Here is a 15,607-nt window from a genome sequence, read left to right on the forward strand (position 1 = left end):
TTACTATACCAAAGAAAACTTATTCTCTCACCTGGTGTCCAATTAGAAAATGCAATTATCTAGTAGTTGTGTATGGCTCTGTGTCTGCAGCTAACATAAACTATACTGAGAACATCATGGAACAGATTTAATAGCTTGACTGAGCCCACACAAAATAATAAAAAGTAGATCATTTCATCTTAAAAAAGATACTGTGAATAGCTGTTAGTCCTAAGAATTTGAATTAAGGACAAGTAACAGAAATAAATTAGGGTAGTACTCTATAATAGGGATATACCTATATATTTGTCTATACAAAAATTGTTAAGGTTTTTATACTACAATGGGTTGTTTACAAACAGAAAACTTATAAAAGCTTGCATTTAAAAAAAAATAAAGCTGGAGATAAAGTAAAATAAGTTTTACTATTACTACTAAGCTTTATTATTAATCCATATAATATTTTTCAATGAAAATATTAGGTAAACACTAATATAAACAATAAAATAAAATTGGCAATATTATTTACATTTTTAAATAGCATGCAAATAAAATAACACAAGTAATTTTTAAAACATTTTTTTTTTATTGAAAATAATCGTAATAAAAAACAGACAATAATATATTAACTACATTTTATTATTAAAAAAAAAAATTATGATATTTTTTTTATGGTACAAAAATAAAGATACAAAAATATCTTCTGATTGTATAATGCTTCTTAATGAATAGATTTTTTGTTTAATTTTTTAACAATATTAATTAATTTTTACAATCTGGGGTAAATCAAATATTTTTCCCTAAAAATCATATCTAAATTATTGTACCATTTATATTTGGTTTACACAATTACCTATTACAATTTCAGTTTTGATTGATTTAACATGGTTCTTTCTCATTTAGCCTTTTTAATTTTAAAACAATCTTGTCGGTTTGAAAAATGATTAGTCATGTTAACAAATTATTTTAATCATATTAAATCCTCCACCCAAATTAATTTAAAAACTAATACCATTTTATAAAAGTAAAATTTAAATTTCATGTGGATGCAGCAATCTGGAATCTCCACTCACATTTTTATCATGTAGAAAAAAAAATTCAATACTATTGAATCTTTGATGGAATTGTAAAATCTTCAATTGTAAACTTCCTAAAATTAATTTTACTTTTATTTGAGGAGAAGTGTACTTTTATTTGACTAAAAGTGTTAAAAAATAACTTATTAGGCATCAGTCTGTTGTTGCTAAATAAATAAATAAAAGTTATCATATCTGTGTGCCACTTATTAGTTATTGCCATTTGTAAAAAATGACTAAAGATGAACAAAACAGAAATTACAAAATACTGAATAGCACCGGCAAAATGAGCTTTCAGTCAGAAATATAATTTGATTACATCAAAAATTAATTTAAATGTAGGAAAACATTAAAAGTATGTCTGGAGTGTAGCTTTGTGTGGAAGTGAAACTTAGATGATGAGAGTACCTGAGAAGAAAAGATTAGAAGCTTTTGAAATGTGGTGCTATAGGAGAATGTTAAAAATCAGATGGGTGGATAAAGTGACAAATGAAGAGGTGTTGCGGCAAACAGATGCAGGTAGAAGGGAAAAATTGTACGGGCAGGCAACAACTGGAAAATGTAAAACAATTGTTAGGGATATAGGATGTAGGGGGTATACAGACATGAAACGATTCTAGATAGGGAATCTTGGAGAGCTGCATCAAACCAGTCAAATGATTGATGACAAAAAATATGTTTTTATCAGCATATCACAGATCATAGAGGAACCCCTCATAAACCTGGTTGAGTTAATGTGATACAGAGGCAAATTGTCTGGAGTGTTGCATGTGAAATATGAGAAGTCTGCTGCACTTAAATGTGCACTGGTTCAAATAACATTAAATCCATCTACAACTCTGGTTACAAGCTGAGTACAAAGAATACTGTATAAGTACAACAAACTGGAATAATAAACATTTATGGAGAATGTATGAAACATAATAATGTATTATAGAACTAGCAATTAATCATTATTTCTTTAATAAATAAAGTTTTTATTTATTAAAAATGTTACTGTATTAATTTAAATTTGATACAATTCTAATGCAAAACTGAATTAAGTTTTTGGCCTAGATTATAGCTTATTATTTATATGAGTTAAAAGTACTGTTTTACTGCTGCATGATATTATCTTTTAATACAGAACAATACAGAACTCATGGATGTTTTCAATGCATTTCAAATTAATTATGTTCAATTATTTAACAAGCTGAAAAATAAATAAAATCTATTAACGATCAAAATTGAACTAGAATAATAAAATAAATACATGCCTTATGATCAGTTAACCTATATTCAGGTCTATGAATTGTTTTTCTTTAAGTTGGTGGCTACTTTAATTAATGTAGAAAACAAAGATTATTTTTTAATATAAATAATACAAATTACAAACTAAGTATGTACTTATATTTACAAATTTATTAAAATCCATTAAGAATATAACCACATCTAGTCGTAAGATAACCATTTACCACTAATAACAGACGTTACAACTTGATTTTTAAAATTTGAATTTATACCATAATTAAATAGAACTCAGGAACATTTTTTTTACTGTTAGTATAAAATCAAGAAAACTACTTCAAAAACACATCTGCCCAATAACAAAAACTGTTTTTTGTTTTACTTCAAATATCAGTAGTGTTTTCAACCTTATACCAATAACATTATACCAATACATTATACCAATAACAGGTAAATTATTAAGTTCTTTACAAACATTTGCTTAAATACTATCTGTTAGTGATATTAACTTATGCACAATTTTCTGTATTATGTATTTCTATTATAAAAATTTAGTTTGCCAGTTCAAGAAACTGGCATTCCCAAATTACTACAGCAAGATAAAAATGGTTTACAAATTGCTTATGATACAGAGAATAAACTTATATAATCATTTTGGACTTACTGAACAAAAAGAAAATTGTATGGTACCACTTCATGTAACATCTTTTTCTTTACGATTGTGGGAAGAATTGTTCTGCTAATCATGATTGTTACGATAAAATCAAGTAGTTATCACATAAAATTATTGTAAAAGTTTCAACTGATAACTTAACATTTAATAACACATATTCACTTTTTAATAAAGGGTTGTTCAAATCTTTGCAAAGGATGTGCAAGTAACTTTGCCATTGTATTATAAAGTTTGACAATCTTTCTTGAAGACTCAAAAATGTATGATCCTGGAGACGATACATTTAATAAAGCATCATAAATTTCTTGGCACTTATTTTCTCTTGATGGTGCATCATGTAAAAATAACACATCCCATATAAAATAATTTGATGATGTTAACAAGAGTAAATGTTCATCAGAATTATCAAAAATTGGGATATTGTATGAAGAATTGTAGATTAGAATTAAACGAATAATGTGTGTGGGGAAATGAACAGTACTGTTTCTAACTTTAGGCAGCCTACCAAAAGGCAAGACTACTTTTCCTTTAATTTCTTTAAAAACGGGTGTAATATCAACATCGAGAGGATCGCGATGTTGTATAACTTCCAAGCCGTTAATTGCATTTATAATTTCTTCAGGATTACTAGAAAAGTCATGAACCCACTTCACAGCACCTGGTTCGACCGACATAACCGCAAATTCATGCAACTCATTTAAAGTGTGTTTATTGCGAACGAAATTTATCACACAATTCTTCAATGGTAAAAACGGATTACAAGTATTATCGTTCGATAAAATATAGGGTTTAAATATATAGTCTTCAGAAACATCAATGCACAAAACAATCTTTTCTGGAACAGCAACTAAAGGAGTATGACTGTCAGAATTTTCTTGTTTTTCTTCTCTGATGTTTTCTCTTCCATCTTCGGCTTCCTCCATATTACTAGGTTCGACTTCTGACTGTATCAATGCTGGCATTGAAATATTAATTTCTTTTTACGTCACTGGAACTCAACTTAACCAATATCAATAACAAACAAAACGCGAAATAAAAAGTGAGGTTAGAAACATAGAGCTTACAGTAATAAGAAAAACCTGTTGCAGGGAAGTAAAAGAATGAATAAGCAATTATACTTTTATCTACTTTTTGATAACGTTTCTCCTTTATTGTATTTATTTAAATAACAAAATTAAAAACGTTTTCATGAGTGAATAAGAATAAAGTTATTCTCCATTAAAGAAACTAAGAATTATATAACTTATCCTCCATGAGAGGTTCCGTTATCTTGTATGCTTATGTAAAATTGGTAATGAAAGTCAACGACTTCCTGCTGCTGAAACCATAAGGTTTATAATTAGCGACAATATTGATTTAAAAATATAGTTTTGCTTTTATAAACGGAACCAAATTGTATAATAAAAACGTTTTTAACTTCAGAACATTTTCAGCCGTTTTTGCGATTAGAACTAACGTTGACGTCGGCTGATATTGCCGCTAGTGGGTTTTTGGAATTAGCTTTAGACTTATTAGAATGTCAATAGTGTATTTATTCAATGAATTTTAGCTATAGCTATGTTGGGATTATGTGTTTGAGAAACTACATTCTCTTTCATAAACATATAACACTAGGTTCAAATTCGTCATATAACCGGCAAACACTGTATTACATCTAGATCTCAGTTTAGTAGTCTCCACTAGATGGCGGTAGTTATTACTAGTTACTATTCATCTGCCGTATCATTGTGTATATAATTCGATCTATACTTGTAATATTTAATTTGCATATTTAAAGTTAATTAGATGAGGTTAACGAGCGAAGCGAGGTTAGGTTACCTTATGTTGATATCGTACGAAGTTCTATACACTATGACGTTAAGCTAACGCTCGTATAATTAAGCACCGGGTTGGTCTAGTGGTGAACGCGTCTTCCCAAATCAGCTGATTTGGAAGTCAATAGTTATAGCGTTCTAGTCTTGGTTACATTTATGCGGATTTGAATACTACATCGTGGATGCGGGTGTTCTTATTAACCACACATCTCACGAATGGTGGAACTGCGACTACAAGACAATTTATTTACACTCATACTACATATCATCCTCTGAAGTAATACCTCAACGGTAATTTCCGGAGGCTAAACAAAGAAAAAGTAAATTACTTCTTTTAATTAACATTAAATATACAAATTATATATAATTTGTATATAATTAATTTATAATATTAGTTTACTATTTATAGTAAATTAGTATGCCGATTATCGATTAGATGAGAAAGTGCTATTTTGTATCTCATAGTGATTGTAGACCATATACTAAGTTACCAAACTTAACCTAATGCTCGCCTAACTTCGTCTGGTAAACATAAAGTATGTAAATTATATAAAACTTACCAAACAAAAAAGGTGATATTTAAACTATATACAAAATGGTATTGAATTAAATAGTAACTAAAAATAATGAAGTTTGAATTAACTATTTCCTAGTAAAATAATGAATTGCTAATTAAACTTTAATTATAGTAATAAAATGTGGTACAGTGGTATTTCTCCTGGAAGAAAGAGAGAGAAAAGGTAGTATAAATGAGAGTACCTGTTTTTAGTATTTTTTAAAGTGTGCTTTTGTTAGTTTTTTCATGGTAATTATGAATAATTATGGGCTTGCCTCTGATTTTATTACATTTCAAAAAAGCTTACAACCTGATGGGCTTCCTGTGGAGTCCCCTTTATCCAACATACTAGCTAAAATATTTCTGTAATGCATGGAACAAACATACATACCAAAACATGCTTAAAAAATTATAATGGCACATTTAAATTGATAATTGATGGATGAAGCCTTTTACTTTATGAAAATCTATCATAATAAAAAGAAAATGAAAAAAAAAAATTTATTTTCATAAAATATATTTAAAAAAATGACAGCTGTTTCAGTACACAGTACCTTCCTCAGATGTAATGCACAGAATACAAAATTGTAAAAGTACAATACAAAGAAAGTAGGTGAATTAATAAAACAAGTTCAGATAAAAAACAAAGATTAAGAGCAACAATAGATAGTGTACACTGTATCAATAATATGTAAATTTAACAGTAAATACTATTTATTGGTCAAATTCATAAAAAAAAAAAGGCGATACAACTTTTTGATATGAAATCATCTCACGTTTATAAGTTTAATAATTGTGAACTATTCCAGTATAATTGCTAGTAATTTGTAAGAATTAATTTGTTGTAAATTTTTATGGTTTTATTTATCTACTAGCCAGCCTGTCTAGCCAGAACCTGGACCCTCAGTGCTCAGGTCAATCCAGTTGAATCCTGGAGCTATCTCAGGAGCTCCAAGGGGCCTACCAATTGAATGAAAAGCTTGCTTTGCTCACCATACCCAATTTGCCAGGGGACCAGTGCCCTGGACACCTGCAGCTTACTTCAGTTTTCATTCCCATCTACCCAGAGGGCTCCACCCCGTGGACCTCTGCACTTCACATTATCCTCATGATTGTGAAAATAATAACTGGTAAATAAAGTACAAACACCTTTGATGATGAACAATTCATAACTTATTTCTTTGCCGTGGTTGTAGAAAAATAATAATGATGTTAAAGGATTAATCAATTTTTTCGTTAATGCATTTCTTTAATTCACTACTTCACTCTCTTTGGGGACCAAGAAATAATGGATATTTTTAATATCTTAACCTTAAAGGGAGCTACGGCCTTGGTCAGATAGCTTAAAACTTCTCTGGTAACACGAATGTGTCCAGTAAATTAAGTAATCTGTCAGTTGGTTCTTGCGTGATGCGATAACAAACAAAGTTTTTATATATATTATGTACATTTCTGATCTGTTAGATCGATAGTGTACCTGATGCATGCAAAAGTTAGCCTTCAACCTATTAGCAAATACCCCCCGTTCAAATTTTGAAAATCAGATGATTGCAGATTTATAAGAGTGCACTTCATTGCACCTTCCAACACAGTGCTCCAGGGGCATCCCATTTGTTTCCAGTTGATGGTGGTGACTGGTCTAGTCTCCCAGAAGGGGCTTGCATAGCCTCACATGCAGTCCCCATCTCACCTATTATTTATTGTTATTGTTAAAACAGGAATTATTTTAACATAAATTTAATTCTATTATTTTTGTAATATTATTCATTCAATTGATGTTTTTTACCCCTACTCCCCTGGGCAGGATAAACAATGAAGTATTACGCAGCCTAGGAGATTGTCCTTTTAACTCTGAGGGGGCCTCCCACCCACAGTCAGTAAGTCCGGCACGGCAGGTCAGCCCCCCTTCCCAGTTGGATCTTTTTAAGTGCCTGCCTCTAATCTCCAAGTGGAGGTAACCGGGCCCGATTATGTCGTTCCCGGACCCCCACCCAGAGAACGGGTCTCATCATTACTTTGCCTGCCTCAAACTGCCGAGAAAGGGTACCAGGCCCGACTATGCACCCCAACCTGGCAGCCAGGTCTCTGGTCTTTTCATTTTTGCCCAGTTCCTGAATGGGTCCACGGCCGTTTATTGGAACCGACACACCTAAGCGTGCCGGCCCTCTCGACTGGGGCTATCCGTCACACCTTACTGTAATACCATCGTATCCTTCCCTCGATATCTTTTCCGCCCATTACGGTGAACGCAAGTGTATCCACCCTTCTCCAATTAATTTCAGAGACCAGCATATATGCAATTATTTCAAGCCTAAGGCCTTCAATACCGGCCTGCCTTCTCTCGGATGCACATTCTGTGAAGTACAGTATCGTGTGCTCAGCCGTATCCTCCGATGGACAGTACATGCATATCGGAGTCTCCCGCTTCTGATTCTGTGGAGAAATGACTCGAAATTACCGTGCTCGGTAAACATTTGTGACAGATTAACAATCATTTCGCCAAAGCCCCTGTGACACCAAGGCTCCAGATCCGGGATCTGGAGACCTCCATCTTGCGCTCCAGGACACCCAAGTAGCTTGTTTTGCTTTTTGTTTGCTTAAGTCGTTGTGCCTATTTGTTCGTTCATATACCAGCAGATTATGGGTGGCGTTGAAGCCATTATACACGCCGAGTCTTACGACACCGTACGAAACGCCAAAATTGCCCCTATAAGCATTCTTCTATGAATCTTCAGAAGCCTCATGATTTTCCTCTGTATCCTGACGGCCGCGCTCCACACCGGGGCTGCAGGGGGACTGATGTTACTGCCGACAAAATTAATTTCTTCGAGGCCCAAGGCGTGGTACGCGACTTCATTATCAAGTTTAAGGACTTTATCACCCTCTTTTTCACAACGCTCCAACACATGCTCGTTAAATCGGAGTCCTTTGTTAAGCGTAACTCCCAAATATTCCTAATCTGTAATGGCAATGCATCGATATTAAGATTGATGGGGCCAATTCTTCTCTTCTACGTAAGGGCGATGTATTCGCATTTGTGTGGCGAAAGCTCTAGTTCATGCTCGGCCATCCAGGCACCAATCTAGGCCAGCACCTCATTACCTCAGTATGTTACTTCCTCCTCATTCCGGCCTCTAACCATAACCATGAGATCATCCGCGAACGCGATAGTCTCTGTCTTCTCTCCGTGTCTGCTGCCGCCCATCTGTCACTGAGATACTCTTGCACCTGCTTTTTTAAGTATGGGCTGATACCGTTGTCTCTGAAGGATAACATCACATTCCACGGCAGGGTCCCGAAGGCATTCTTGATATCTAAAAGAATAAGCACTGGCAATCCGGCAACGCCGGATCGTCAATTATCAGTAAAGACGCGAAATGATCACTCGCGGTCTCTTGGTCCAAGACCCTCCACGATCATAGGTCATGATTCCAGCGACCATCTAGTATGGTGAGATCCAGCACGGAAAAATGCGCTCTTGCGTTAAACAGTATTTCACCTCTACGGTTGGTGTAGAAACTGCCCGTTATTACAGACTTGCTGTTAAAATTACCCATTATTATAATTTTCTTCGAAGACCTGGTTACAACTTCATGAAGCCTCCCCAATAAACTCATCATATACCATCAGGTCACAGTTCGGCATTATGTACGTCTCTATCACTACTACTTCAACCAGGTGAACGGCACAATAGCTACCACCCTAGCTGGTGACTCACATCCAGTATAGCCACATCTATGGTGTCGGCACACCAATCACTCCTGGCAACCACACATTTGTTCGGTTCAGAAAATATCAGAAAGTCTATCCCATGCCTTCTGGCAAGCTCCCCCAGTATATCGTGGGAGAGAGTGCTTCGGTTAACTAAAGAGTTAACTAAAACCAAATCATTTTTGTGTTGGATCGCATTTCCAGCCTCCGGTGCAATGTTGTTGACTTCCACAATTCTCAGATGTCCAGCGCCACATCATCTGTAGCATCTCTCCAAAACATCCCTAATGTATGCACGGTGGTGGATCCATCCGATAACTATACTTTCGATTAGTTTATGCGCCACCTGAAAGGTAGTGATCATAGTCACGTATTTTGTCTCACCGAAAGTTTTTGTCTCACTTTGACGCACCGAAGTGACCCTGAAATCATTACCCTCGCCAATTATTATCGAGATCGCAGCACTGGTCTGTGCTGCAATCTTGATCTGTGCTGTCAGCATCTACGTCCTTAATATGGACCACCGCTCTTTTATCCCCGCGTGATCTCAGGTCCACCTGCAGATCCGCTGCCTTGTCTCTTGATGTCAAAGTGAACCGCTCCGCCATAGTAGAACCCTTGATCCTGACAACTATTAGATATACTATCCTTCATCGTATGGAGCAAGGCCGCATATGTCTTGCACTCAGCCCAGACAACCACTGATCTACTGTCCTTCACCGGAAGTGTTGATCTTTTTGGGCCATCCGGCATGTTCCACCGATCCCTCCTCCAAAATACTCACCGGTTCAGACCGTTCTCTAAACAGAAAGACTAATAACTTCCTGATCTGATTTCCAATATAATCTGCAGGTAGGATACCGGAGACTCATACTTCTGCAATACTCGTCTCAGTGCCCTCAAAATTACCACTGGTGATGCTCGATCGCCCGCCAAGGAATTGTAGTGAATCTTGAATTTACATCTGTCTGTGGAAGCGAAGTTCTCACCCATAATTGACGTAACATCACGAGCAATGTTCCCAGGCTTTAGGACTGATGTCTTGCTTTTCTCTTGATGAAGCTTCAGGTATCGCCAGATTCAGTGGGTAGGATTTTCAACTAGTTCACCTTACTACACTCAGATGGCCATCGCCACGGAAACAGGTCTATTATCTCTGACAAATCCGCCCTGAGTATGTAGGTCATATCCGGTCCCTTAAAAGCCTCGGTTTGGGTAGCCTGTGTGACCACTTCTAGTGGTCACATCTGTCAACTCTCTAAACCCGTTAAAAACAGTTGCAAGCTCTTTCTCATGTGCATGAATGAGTTTATTCAGTTCAGAACCATAGTTTCAATATCGAAATCGTCAACCCCAACAGTTTGGGTAATTTCTTTCAGACCGCCCACAGGGTACTCTTTTTCTGACAAAGGTATCCCCAAAATTTGGTGGAGAAGGGGTCAGAGGGTCAGGGAGGTCCTGGATTGGATAGATCCGGTAGAATTTTGGAATTGTGGGAAGGGGGAAGGGGAGAGGAGAAACAGGGAAAGGTATTCCCCTTTGTAAAACTGGTTGCAGGACTTTTCCAAGTCCTTGTCTCTTCTATACACTTGCAAAAACTTTCACAGCAATAATACAACCAACTATCATCCTCGGTCGAACACTAAAAAATCACTACAAAAAGTTAATCCATTAACCAAAAATCAATCAGAAGAGCGAAACATGTCCAGTAAAATTTCCACCGCAAGTTCCAATCCCAAGAAAAACAAAAAACCTAGTAAAACACTAAAAATGATGAACTTAACAACAGCACATCTAACCATTCTCACAGTTCATTAATTCGATTCATTAAACTTTGTGCTTCAACCTCCACTACTCAGCTATTACAAATCTCCACCACTGCAACATATGATATATGTATATATATTTTTTTTTAAGATTTGACTGATCAAATCACAACCTACCATACTTGGAAAGAGTTCAACCATTAATTTGCAATTTGTATTCATCAAGCATTTCTTGGAGTGAAGAAAAATTAAGATACTTCATTTTTCCTATTTTGTTGCTTTGAAGGTGGCGATGAATTAGGTTACGTTGCATTGAATTAACTGTTAACATGATAACCCAAAATTATTTGGAAAATACAATTGAACTTAAATGAGTAATGATAAGGAATAATTATCTTAACTAACTTAATTGTACATTCCACCAGCATGCGGAGTTGGAGCTGGAAAAAGAGCATTAAGGAGAGCATTATCTGTGAGAGATGACAAAATATAAAAATATTCCTTATTAAAAATTATTGGAATCAAGAGGCTACTACATTGATGCCAATGATTTTTTTACGGCTGTCAGTTTGTTCCTTTTTCAACTTAAGTTATGAATATTACTACTAGCACCAACAGTTGCTAGTTATGGGTAGTATTGAAGAGAAAGTTTTAAGTCTATGAGTCATTCCCAAAATTATTTGGAAAATACAATTGAACTTAAATGAGTAATGATAAGGAATAATTATCTTTAACTTAATTGTACATTCCACCAGCATGCGGAGTTGGAGCTGGAAAAAGAGCATTAAAGAGAGCATTATCTGTGAGAGATGACAAAAATTATAAAAATATTCCTTATTAAAAATTATTGGAATCAAGAGGCTACATTGATGCCAATGATTTTTTTATGGCTGTCAGTTTGTTCCTTTTTCAAATTAAGTTATGAATATTACTACTAGCACCAACAGTGTACGAGTCATTCTCAAAATGAAAATATAACATTGACCAGTTAACATCCCTTCAATGGTTGTTTAGTATAGATAAACTATGAAAACAGGTTGTCTTGTTACCTGATTTGCTATCATGAAATATTAAGGCAAATTATTCCACAAACTATTGAAATGCTATGAAGAAAGCCAGAAACTACTGAAAGACAAAGACAGTCATAAGAGGTGATAATAGTCATAAGATAAATGCAGAATTATTTATGTAAGTTCCTGTAGCTGAAGATATAACCATATTCAGAGTATCACAAAGTTCTCCCAGGAATTAGCAATGGTAAAAGTTCATATAAACACATATGTCGTAAAATACTCTTTTTTTTTAGTGAATGATTTCACTCAATTTCACCTACCCTGGTGAAATGAGGTTGTACTGAAATTTTTGGGAAATTGGATGAAAATCAATAAATTGGGCTAGAAAATCTGTACAATAACTTTGTTAAATGGGTAATAAGCACATAAAACTTTTAACGAATTTAATCATTCTGTAAGGTACACATCTGCGAAGGTTTTGTGAAGAAATCCAAAAACTACTGAAAGGCAAAAATAGATAAGTCATAGGAGGTAACAGACAGTGCAGAATTATTTATGAAAATTCCTGTGGCACCATCAATGTATGTAATGTGTTATTTTATGTATCTTACACTCTTGTCATAAATATATAATAATGGGTTGGCAAATTGTTAAATGTTCACTGCAAGGGAGAAATTAGTTGTATTAACTGTTTTTGTAGTAAAATCAAACACTTTTTCTCACAAGTTGAAAACAAAAATGAGTAAAATAGTGCCATTTATTTCAAGTATAAGATTGATTAAAATATTAAAATAACATATAAAATAATTATTCATATTTTACAGTTTGTATAACATCTTTGAATCTTTCCAAAAATGTGTTTGCGTGATTTGGTGTGAAAACAAATGAGGGCCGTAATCGAATGCCATGAGAACCGCACGGTCCAACAATGATACCTGAAAAAAATTAAAAAAGTTATGTTAATTGTATAAATAAATATCCGACTCAAATTATTTCTTAAATTTTTTAATATTGCCTTTTATAGGTAAATGAATCACTAAATTTGTGGTATCACTTGTTAAACTATCTCTCAAAAGTTATTTTCCTTCATTTTGCTGTATGAATGTACAGCAAACATGTATGCATGTTTATTATCAAACTGCTGTAGCCTACTAGTGCTACCATAATACACTAAAGACAGAAAAATTAACATAATGTTTTAAATCAATAAAAAAATTATTGTGGCATCAACTGTGAAAGCTCAGGACACTATAAATGTGATATTAAAATTCATGGGCACTTGGTTGTCTGTAATGATTGCCATTAATGATAGAAAGTTGAATTACAATGGAATATTTGACTCTATACATACAAGGTTTGGTTATAAGTTATGTTCACAATATTTTAGGATTGGTTAAGAATTATACACAGTTATAATAAGGGCTGTGTCTTAAATGGATATAAAGTTTTGATTTTTTTAATAAAAATCTTTAATTTGAAAATGCTAGTTAAATTAGCTACCTGTACTGACTAGTCTTAGGTAATATAATCTCTCAATGGATAATTATCTCAGCTTCACATTCTGATGGGATCACCTGTTAGGCAGTTAATATAGTTCATAAGAGACTTTCCTCTGTAAAAATATTAAAATTTTAGGCAGTAGCAATTCATAAGACAAGTGAGACCCCTCACAGGGGTTCTCTCAAGGACTGATTTTCTAGACAAGTCAGTCAAGTTATACACAGTTAGCTAATTTTAATTTAACTAACATTTTCATATTAAATATTTTTATAATCGAATAAACTATATATTCTTTTAAGTTAGCCCTTTTATGTTAACTTGTGGCTATGTGTGTGCACATGCACATGCATACCATATACACCACACTATCATTCATCTATATATTACATGGTACACCCATATACACCCACATGTCATAGTAAAAAGCATTTAACATAAGAAACAAAATACCTTTAAATAGAAGTTCTTTAATAATATTGTCTCGCATCTTTTCGCTGACTGCATTAACTGCTAAAAATAGACCTTTTCCTCTTGTGGCATTAATCTTGTAAGGAAAATCTTTTTCTATTGTTAATAAACCATTTTTTAACATTTTCCCAGTTTTTCTAACATTTTTTAAAAGCCGTTCATTTTTTATTGTATTTATAATTGTGTTTAATAAGAGAAATTTGACTGGATCTGAAACAACAGTACTGTATATCCTGTAAGGTGCACGTGGCCTGAAAAATAAAAGTTTTATTCAGGTTAAAGTTTCTTTAACCAGGACATATATATACAGTGTTAATGTTACAATGCTAATTGCTTTTGGGTGTAATGGGTTAAATGCAGTTTTTATCAATGAGATATGAAATATCACAGATTATTCATGATTGTACTCTAATAAACCTATTTATACCTAAAGGCATCTAGCAATGTTAGGCCCTGTCATGAAAAAATATGCATTATAACTTTAACATTTCATTTATAACACTGAATATTTAATGGAAGCTATCCCATATATCTCTTCCCCATTACTGAATCTGTGGGTACAAGTTGTTCCTGCAAAATTTTCCATTTCGGAAATCCAGTAACATTAAGAAAAAGTACAAAAATAATAAATGCCTTAAAGTAAATTAATTTTTTCTTCCTGGTGAGAGGAGGAATGCCATTTACACACTACGTGTCTGGTCGCTAACAGGTTCCACAAGATGTTAAGAAACGTACGTGTGCCTCTATGCCCTACCAACTAAGCTCCACCACACCAACCCCCCCCCACCACCGGAAAGGAAATTAATTATCTTGCTATTATATGCATACTGTAAAGATGAAGATAAATATGGTAATTTTAAAAAGAAATGTATATTTGCTTTAAATATTTCTGTAAGAAAAGATTTAAATGTTCTCACACATGTTCATAGTTCATGTGAGTGATTGTTCGTTTGTTTATTGTATGTGCTCACAGAGGCTGCGCAAGGCGACTGACTCCCTCTCGCTAGAAGTAGCCAGTTGTCAATTAATTTACAGGTAATTTATAAGCGTAGGTTATTTTTATTTACTTATTATTATTAATTAATTTTATTAATAAAAGAAAAAATATCTAGCAGTTAAAATTTAGTTAATATTTAGCAGTAAAAAAAGGATTCTTTATTTAGCAGGAGAAAGTCATTGGCGCGCATCCGGTCGGCGCATCAAATGATCCGCTCTGTACCAGTAGCAGCAGCTAGACTGGCAACTAACACAATCTCACACGAACACATACTAAACGAAGAAGACGGCAACCCTAAGCCAACTCCCTGTTATCAATATGGCTAGTGTTAAACATTATATTTCTATTGAAAAAGATTAAATTCTATATCTACTCATTCCTTAAGCATATTTTAAATATAAAAACACCAAAATGTTCAGAAAACTATTCTCTGCACACTAATATTTCTTTTCTTTTCTGTAAAATACTTAATACTCTTTCACAAACGAACACGAAATGGTTTCAAAGATTTTTGACAGGCTCTCACAGAATCCTTTGGCTGCCTCAAGGATTCTGACAATGTTCTGCCCTCTTCTGTGACATCCACTGTGAAAAAAATCTTAAACTGCAATAAAACTGTCATTAACTGCATCAACTATAATAGTGTTATTCAACTTTGTAAACAACAAAGGCTGTCAAATGTCATCGTTGCTTACATGACATTACATTCATTATAGTCATGAATTTACATGACTATTACTGTATTAAATTCACTATGACTACTAGGTTCAGGACTCTTTTTAACAGATGAAATGAAATGAAATTATACTCATTGTTGATATATTAAC

The 15,607-nt window shown here is 33.9% G+C and overlaps 1 protein-coding gene across 1 annotated transcript; it reads right to left on the reverse strand.

The window, feature by feature from the left end:
- Window positions 1-548: 548 nt before the first annotated feature.
- LOC142323731 (BRISC and BRCA1-A complex member 1-like) lies at window positions 549-4,020 on the reverse strand. Its single transcript, XM_075363891.1, has one exon. The coding sequence runs from the start codon at window positions 3,915-3,917 to the stop codon at window positions 3,114-3,116; it is 804 nt and encodes a 267-aa protein (XP_075220006.1). The 5' UTR covers window positions 3,918-4,020; the 3' UTR covers window positions 549-3,113.
- Window positions 4,021-15,607: the final 11,587 nt, after the last annotated feature.

Source organism: Lycorma delicatula, chromosome 4 (assembly GCF_047948215.1).
Source record: "Lycorma delicatula isolate Av1 chromosome 4, ASM4794821v1, whole genome shotgun sequence".
Lineage (NCBI taxonomy): Eukaryota > Metazoa > Arthropoda > Insecta > Hemiptera > Fulgoridae > Lycorma > Lycorma delicatula.

Bases quoted from the DNA above. Each gene is read 5' to 3' on its own strand.
- LOC142323731 (XM_075363891.1), bottom strand. From the start codon at position 3,917: ATGCCAGCATTGATACAGTCAGAAGTCGAACCTAGTAATATGGAGGAA.